Source organism: Arachis ipaensis, chromosome B5 (assembly GCF_059453495.1).
Source record: "Arachis ipaensis isolate K30076 ecotype BB chromosome B5, ASM5945349v1, whole genome shotgun sequence".
NCBI lineage: Eukaryota > Viridiplantae > Streptophyta > Magnoliopsida > Fabales > Fabaceae > Arachis > Arachis ipaensis.
In genome coordinates, this window is record NC_142440.1 from 15,788,489 (window position 1) to 15,797,147 (window position 8,659).

An 8,659-nucleotide genomic window follows, 5' to 3' on the forward strand; every position below is an offset into this window, starting at 1 on the left:
GCGCGGCGTGACAAAGGAGCACAGCTCGAAGTAGGAGCGTGGGACGGGTGAAGAGCGCAGGAGGAAGGAGCGGCGCAGAGGAGGAGCGCGGGCTGCGCGGCAACAAAGAAGTAATGTGAGGTGCTGCGGACCTAGAATTTACAAATGGGTAAAAGGTTTAATAGAGTAAAATTTGTGTTTTGAGATATTTAAGAGATGTTTTGAAATGTGAGTAAATCCCCAAAGTGGCCCCTAAGATTGACGCCATGCACTAAAATTGTCCCTGAGATTCCAATTGCACCAATTATGTCCCTGAAATTGAAAAAATTGCACCATAGTGGTTCCTGACCCGTTTTCTGTTAACAACGCGATGACGTGGGCATTTGGTGACACGTGTCACCTCATGGTTTGGCCACGTGTAACGGTATGATGATGTGTCGGTCAATGGCACGTGGCATGCTGACATGGATATGTATGCCACGTGTCACAATGCTATTTAGTCACGTGTCAGATTATGCCATGTGTCGCAATGCTATTTGTCCACATGTCATCCACTATATCATCGTTACATGTGCATCAAATTGGTCCCTTATTTTGCATCAAATGACTCATTTTAGTCCCTGAAATTGAATGTCGTGCATCAAATTAGTCCATTCATCAGTTTTTTCTCTTTTTTTTATAAATTTAAAATTTTTAATATTTTTTTATACACTAATTTTAATTATATTTTTTATTATACATATTTTATAATAAATTTTTTAATTAATAATGTTAACTTGTATCATTAGTGTACATGTTAACTAAAACCAAAACTTTATTATTGCCTCTTGTGTTTATTTGTATCTGTTTTAATACTGTTCAAGTCATGGTTATAATAAGTACTTATATTAATTAATAGTGTAATATATGAAAAAGTCGCCTAACAAGTTATAGATAAAATGAATTATTATAATCGACAGTATAAATCTATCTTATTAATTTAGTGAGAAGTTAATTATATGAGAAATCGGACATGCTTAAAATAGATGGGAATAATGAATTTATATTAGTTAATAACTGCCTTATCAAGTACTCCTAAAATATTTATTAAAGTGTTAAATATTAAAAAAATTGTATTAAGGAATATTATTAGGCAACTACTCCCATGAAGATGTCAAAAAATATCTTCTCATGATGATCCTTATTTAAAAAGTGTAATTTATTTATTTAGCAATACTTTAAATAAAGGTAAGACTTTTACTTCAAATAAAATCAAACCCTACAATCTATCATCCAATGGTCAAAATGATGTATCTTCACATGATGATAATCATTAAATCTCATTAGAGTAGCTACTATATTATTATACTCTTAACTTACACTTTTTATTAAATCAATATCAATATGTCACATAATTCTTTTAATAAAATATTGTAGAAAAAAATTGTATAATTAAAACTAATATTTTAAAAATATTTTATAAAAACACTTGTATTTAAATAACTTGTGAAAAGATAAAATTAAAGTTAGTGTATTCAAATATATAATGAGAATTTTAAATTTATAAAAAAATAATAAAAACTTATGAGGGGACTAATTTAGTGCACGACATTCAATTTCAGGGACTAAAATGAATCATTAGATGTAAAGTAAGGGACCAATTTGATGCACATGTAACGATGACATAGTGGATGACACGTGGACAAATAGCATTGCGACACGTGGCATAATCTGATACGTGACAAATAGCATTTTGACACGTGGCATACACATCCACGTCAGCATGTCACGTGTCGTTGACTGACACATCATCATACCGTTACACGTGACCAAACTATAAGGTGACATGTGTCACCAAAAGTCCACGTCATCAAGCCACGTCAGCGCGCCGTTAACGAAAAATGGGTGGACTACTATGATGCAATTTTTCCAATCTCAGAGACGTAATTGGTGCAATTGGAATCTCAGGGACGATTTTGGTGCGCGACATCAATCTCGGAGACCACTATAAAGATTTAGTCTTTGAAATGTCTTAAGATATTAAAAATTTAAAATTGAATTGTTAAATTTTAGTTTTACTTAAACTGTTTTTTAAATTTGTATTTTAAATTAAAAAATATTAAATTTATTTAAATATATTTGTTTTAAATTTAATTATTTTAAATTAGTATAATAAAAAACTGTGTAAAGGATAAATTTAAAGGATACATTGTATTGCTATTAAAATCAAGGTTCTCAAACCGATTGATTATGCATTTCAATTGATAAGCCAAAAACCGTCAATTTAAAAATCACTACTAAATTACTAAATCAGTTTAGAATCGGTTGCTCAAATCGAACCTAAAATCGGTTGGCTTCAAAAGTCTTTTTCTTTTTTTTTGTATGACTCGTGGTAGAGCGGTGAGACGGTGACGTCAATTATTTAACGTTAATTTTATAATAATATTACATTGAAATTAAATAAAATTTTTTAAAATTTAAATAGAACATTTTAAATATTAAAAATTAAAATAAAATTAAACGATGACTTTATAATAATATTATATTAAAATTAAATAAAATTTTTTTAAATTTAAATAGAACACTTTAAATATTAAAAACTAAAATAAAATTAAATCTAAATATAAAAAAATTAATTTAATACTTTATCCTAATATATATTATATTTTATATATTTATTTATAATTTTATAAATTATTCTAATTAAACTACAACTAAATCAATTAAATTTTTAAATTAGTGAATTAATAATTAGAGTGGTACAATAACCGATTCAATCTTTAAAACGTCGATAAAATCAACATTATTAGTCAGTAATTTGGTGCTCACATTTTTTTAATTAAAATCTGAAAGGAAAAGAAAAAAGAGGAATTTGCCAATAATAAGTAAATCTAAATCAATTTTGAAAAATTCAAAAATAAAAGGTTTCCGGGCGTGTTTCTAGTGCATTTGAGGTATTGGAAATTTAATTACGTTTATATTCAATTAAAATTTAGAAAAACATTAAGTGAATAAATTATTTTAATAACCATATTTTACTAAATTTTTCTTCTTCTTCTTATGCCTTTTTTTTTTTATCAATTATAACCTTTTATTATCAATTTTTAAATTATTAAACTAATCTCATTAAACTTAATTACCAAAATAACTTAATCATACAACATCTTAAAATATAGGCTGAGTTTCTTGATGAATACCTTGCATCTTTATTAGACAAATATTTAAAAAATGAAAAAAAAAAACTACTTTAATGAAGATGTTTAATCTATGACGCACGAATATAGATACAGATACATAACACAATAATAAAACATGCAAATATATAAATTTAAAATTTTAAAAAAATTCGAAAATACGACGTATATATAAAATATAAAGTATTTTTAGATATATTATAATGATATTTTGATATTTTATTAATATTAAAATATAAATTAGTTTTTTAATTATTTTTATGTCTATTTTTGATTATATAAAATATTTAAAATATTTATTTTAATAATTAATAATATATATTATTTTTAAATTTATTTCAAGAATATATATTTAAAATAAGACTCGTTGACACATGATAGTATTTAGGTGCATTTAATTTTTTTTCTATTAAATCACCATTAAACACAAAAAAAAAACATATATATCAAATGAGTGTCAGTAAATATTATGTTTAAAATGTGTCTGATATACATATAACTGATAAAAAAGTATCCATATTTAATAGTTTGTTATTTTGTAATACATAAAATCTAAGGTCCTTGCCTATAAGTAGGGGTGGCAACATATACCTTACTCGCGGATATCTAACCTGACCGTACCCGGCCGAGTAGGGTTGTCAACCCGATCCACAATGCGTAGGTAGGGTGCGGGTAGAGTTTTCGTGCGGGTCGGGTAGGGCACGGGTTGTGTCTCAACCCTATCCGACCAACCCGCACCCTATATAGGTATATGTTATATACTTATATAAAAATATGTTTTAAGTGGATGTTGAACTAAAGACCTCTAACTAAATGTAAAAGATTCTTAATCATTAAAAGAAGACCATTAATTGATAATTTAATATATTTTTTTTACATAAAAGTTAGTTTTATTTTAAATTATCATCAAGTTATATAATAATATTACATTTTTTTTTATAATCCAAAAATAGAATTGAATACCCACAGATTAAGAATGAGTAGGATTAAGGTTAAGATATTCTCAACTTGTAGATAGAATAAAATTGAGTTTATATAAAAATTTCAACCCACTAATAAAATTAGAATTAATTCCAAATCCTACCCTATCCATTGTCGTCTTTACCTGTAAGGCCGGAAGCTAACCTAGGAGGCTAGGACCTTGAATTGGCCACAAACATTTTGAAATATCAATCACTCTTCAACTGCGCATCATTGGTTGACCAAAATACACTTGTACCAATTATACTATTGTTATGCATCCAGTAAATTAAATTAAACTGTTATTATCTAACAAATATAATTATATTGTGTTTGTTCAGAAGGATATAATACCATTGTCCATCAACTAAACGAGATAATCTCGTCTTTCAATGGATTGTGCCTTTTGTTTCTTCCATTATTTTCTTTCAAAAAACGTTTCGTTTTGCTTTTTTTAGAGTTCTGTTAAGGAGTCAATAAAATATTTGTACAATGTATATAATAAACTATTTATTTGATTCAATATAAGTTAAAAAATAAACATCACCTATATTATTAAAATAATCATTCAGATACTAAGGATAATAAACATCTCATGTCATAAAATCACTCATCTCAAAATATGAGTTAAATAATGAACATCACACACACTATCAGAATAACCAATTATCGAACTGACTTTTCGGATCTAGAGCTTTAATACTATGTCATAAAACCATTCATCCTAAAAATTAACACTAATGATTATATCTCTAATACTACCTTAAACCTCTATTGTACATATTATACAACTATTTTATTAACTTCCTATACTTCCTCTTTTTAAGTCCTCTTTTTTTTATCATTATTTAAGGGGAAGGCGGCGGAAAAACGTAGCCGGTGATGAGATAGAGAAACAAGAAAATGGCTAAAATGGGACAAGCATAATGGATCATAGCGCGTGTTCTCTCTTTCATATAAGGTGAAGCCCAACAAGAAAAGCTGCGAAGTAAAGCACAAAAGTTTAGGCCCGGATATTGGCAATTCAAGCACGTGCAAGTTTCCTTTGACCAAAGAAAAGGAAGGTAAAAACTAAAACGAAAGGAAGGTTCAACTCTCTATGAACCAAAAAGGGTAACTCGCTTTCGGTAAACCTTGGGAAAGGTTACATTTACATGGCAACATTACAACTTCCAAGCATATTCCATCATTCCATGTATCCTTCTAGAGATTTAGCTATGGCTTTAGTGTTTGGTGTAGTAATAATGGATGGAATAAACTCCCGGCTCAATTTTAAATTTTGTAAAGTAATAACACGTTCGTCTTCAGGAGTTTGGGCACACTCAGCCTTGGTGGGAGTTCGTTTCCTAATAATAGATGGAATATTCTCATAGGTCATCGCTAAGCTTCTTAGTACACGTTCTGGACTTTGTTCAAACATTGTGGGAGTATCTCTGCTGTCATTATTGTCCCCACATCCTATGTCGTTACTCATGTCATCTGCATTATGGCACGTACTGTTGATTTTGTTGTTGCTTCCATTTCCAACTTGGTCTCTCTTAGCATCTGAGGAAGAAACTTTCTGTCGTTTGGGAGATTTACTGGACTTTTGAAGAACCAAGTGTGTTGGGAAGTTGTCAACCCTGTGCTTCGAATCCATTTCATTGAAACTATGGCTATCTACTTTAACTGAAACATGAGCTGGCACTATTGGAGATGTGCGAAAACTGGAAGTAGCAACATTTAGGTCAAAACCAAGATGTGAAGATGCATCCCCTTTCTTTTTCATTGAGCGGTTCCAATGATTTTTAATGGCGTTGTCAGACCTGATTCACCCAAGGACAAAAACAGTGAGAATCCAGGTCTTAAATATTAAGGCATGTTTTGAAAATTGAAGCATGTAATGTCAGAATCCAGGTCAAAAGCTTGCATAATTGTGTCAGGTAAGTAATACCTTCCAGGAAGATACCTTGCAATCATTGCCCACTTACTACCATATATTTGGTGATAGTGAGCAAGTGCCAATTCCTCTTCCTCCGTCCATGCATCTTTCTTTATAGCTGGATCAAGATTATTGTGCCACCTGAAATTAAAGTTGATAACTTGTTAGTTCATCTAATGCATCATATTTTACAGTAACATGCATGCATACAAGGATCTGCCAAATAATTTTTTGCCAATACAAAAAGCTAAGTTATGTAACACATGTATACAACATAATGCAACCAACTCAAAATATCCCCTTAATGAGTCATCTAGAGTTAGACACAAATCACAGAAATCTTACAATTAGGCAGAAGTAAAGTATTACATAAATTAAGAAAAGAGCACAAATCCACAATATGAATAAAAATGGACAAATTATACAACAAATAAGGTCTAATATCGGCTACCTCTCTCGGCATTGCTTCCCAATTCGACCCGGTAAGAATTTTGCAAGTTCGGCCCATCTCTTCAAACCATACTTTCTTACTAGCTCAGTGAGGCGATCATCCTCCTAACAAGTTGAATGTACAAGAAGACCGCAATAACGATCAACATCTCCACTAACAGAAATGAGTACAATTCAAAATTACACCAACAGTAGTAAGTAGTAACATAGAAGTGCACCTCCTTTGTCCAATAACCCTTCACAAGATCAGGATCCAAAACTTTTTGCCAGCGATGTAAGCATTGGACTTCAGTTCGCCCTGGAAGATACGCAGCTGCAAAAGACCAATTTTAAATATTTAACTACCTATGCATTTTAATTTCAAACTGGAGGAGCATATTCCTTTAATATTAAAATCACTTTGACATACCTATTTTCTTCCAATTCCTAGCTTCATGCTTCTTGACTATCTGAATCAAAAGGTTGTCCTGTTTGTCAGAAACAGGCAAATCGTTAAGTATCGGAAGAATACCGAAGAAGAATTGCAGAGACATAGAGTACTTCAAAAATGAGAATAATATAAGGAGTTAAATGAGTCAAGTACCTCTTCCTCTGACCAGCGTCTAGCTTCAGCCTTGCTACTCCTTTTTTTTTTGGGGAAAAAAAAGTAAGCAATTATTTATTTATTGTTATATTGAGATGAACATAGAGGCATAGAGCAAAGTAGCTTACCCTGAAACAGGGGTGGATTTCAGAAGAGTGGCATCACAGTTGCAATTTGAAGAAGAAAGGCATAAATGGACTCCATCTCCTTCAGATGAATCAAATTCAAAACTCAACTCCTCGAGCTCCGTCTCAACCTCCAACATCATATCACACTTTTTTTTGTAAATCACATCCAATCTTCACACACAAACGATTAATACTGAGACAAGTGATAGTCACTAGTGAGAGCAGTGGAATATGAAACGAAACAACTGGGTTGAGTGGTTTTAACTGCCACTCATTTCACTGTTAAGTACGCACAAGCAGCTTGCCTTGGAAGCCAAAGAGTGACACTGAAGACTGAACGGAAGCTTCTTTTCTTTTATTTCTTTAAAAATTTATTATTATTGGAAAATTGGAACGGCTTGCCCCGCACTCTTTGTGGTTTTTTTTCCCCCTAAAGTCAGAGGCTTTCTTCGCAAACCTATTCTGGATATATTATGCTATTTGGGCCTCAGTGTCATTGAGATAATATAAGCCCATTACCATAACCCATCCTCCTTATTATGGGCCTCCATCATATGACCCAAAATATATCTTCCCCGCAAAGTTATGAACTTATGGTGAACACAGTAAATATTCGACGGAAAATAAAACGGAGAGTTTAATTAAATTTTTAATATAATATATGCTAATATTTTAATTATTATAAAATGTTTTTCTATGAATAGTAGCCGAAATTTCTAAATTACACTCAAGGAGAAACTATCGAGGGTGTGCTTAGTAAATGCGTTGGAAAAGATAAAAGTATATTTAAATTTTTTTTATCGTTATTTTTTTGTTTTTGGTAACTTTTTTTTTTTAACGCTAAACGTAGAAGTGATCTTAAAAATAAGTTCGTTCACTTAAAGCAAAAAATTATAATTTCTGTGTTTATGTTTTTTTTTGTTGTGACTAACGTGTATTTACGTTTACTAGTTCCATAAGAATTCAGATTTGTTTCAAATTATTTCGAATATTTTAATTTTTTTATCATTTTTAATACTTTTTTATATTTTTATTTTTATTTTTATTAAATTTTTTATTATAATTTTGTTATAATATGAATTATTAATCTTATTAAAAAGGATAAAATAAATAAAAAACTGATCAAACATATAACAATAGAGTTATAAGTAATAAAATTTTACGATTCAAAATAATACTAAATAAAAAAAACTAAAAATAGTAAAAAATTTATAAAATATTTTTTGTTTGATATTGTAAAATTTATTATTGTAATTTTTGTGCATTATGTATTATTCTAATTTTTTATAATATGTATTATTGTTTCGATTAAAAATGATAAATTAAATAAAAAAATAACCATAAATAATAATAAAAACATAACTAATAAAAAGTTAGTACCCAAAATCGTAATAAAAATAAATTTATTAAAAATACTTAAAAAGAGTACTAAAAATATATTATTTATATATTATTTTAATTTAAT

General features: G+C 29.6%; 1 protein-coding gene across 4 annotated transcripts; it reads right to left on the bottom strand.

Moving 5' to 3' along the window:
• Nucleotides 1–5,039: 5,039 nt before the first annotated feature.
• Nucleotides 5,040–7,536, bottom strand: LOC107643059 (uncharacterized). 4 transcript variants are annotated; one of them, XM_016346603.3, is made up of 8 exons: nt 7,489–7,536; nt 7,195–7,365; nt 7,067–7,106; nt 6,893–6,950; nt 6,702–6,796; nt 6,485–6,588; nt 6,046–6,174; nt 5,040–5,917 (listed from the first exon to the last, which is right to left on the bottom strand). In XM_016346603.3, the coding sequence occupies exons 2-8, from the start codon at nt 7,332–7,334 to the stop codon at nt 5,299–5,301; spliced, it is 1,185 nt and encodes a 394-aa protein (XP_016202089.1). In that variant the 5' UTR covers nt 7,335–7,365; nt 7,489–7,536; the 3' UTR covers nt 5,040–5,298. The 4 variants fall into 4 exon arrangements, with proteins under 4 accessions (XP_016202089.1, XP_088344257.1, XP_088344258.1 ...); XM_088488131.1 differs by having other exon boundaries at nt 7,460–7,521; XM_088488132.1 differs by having other exon boundaries at nt 6,061–6,174; nt 7,460–7,509.
• Nucleotides 7,537–8,659: the final 1,123 nt, after the last annotated feature.

What these genes read in the sequence shown, in the direction of transcription:
- LOC107643059 (XM_016346603.3), bottom strand. Translation starts at nt 7,334, where the DNA reads ATGATGTTGGAGGTTGAGACGGAGCTCGAGGAGTTGAGTTTTGAATTT. An exon ending in TAGGAATTGGAAGAAAATAG is followed by an intron (nt 6,797 to 6,892) that starts GTATGTCAAAGT and finishes GGTCTTTTGCAG; the next exon opens with CTGCGTATCTTCCAGGGCGA. An exon ending in AGGGTTATTGGACAAAGGAG is followed by an intron (nt 6,589 to 6,701) that starts GTGCACTTCTAT and finishes TCAACTTGTTAG; the next exon opens with GAGGATGATCGCCTCACTGA.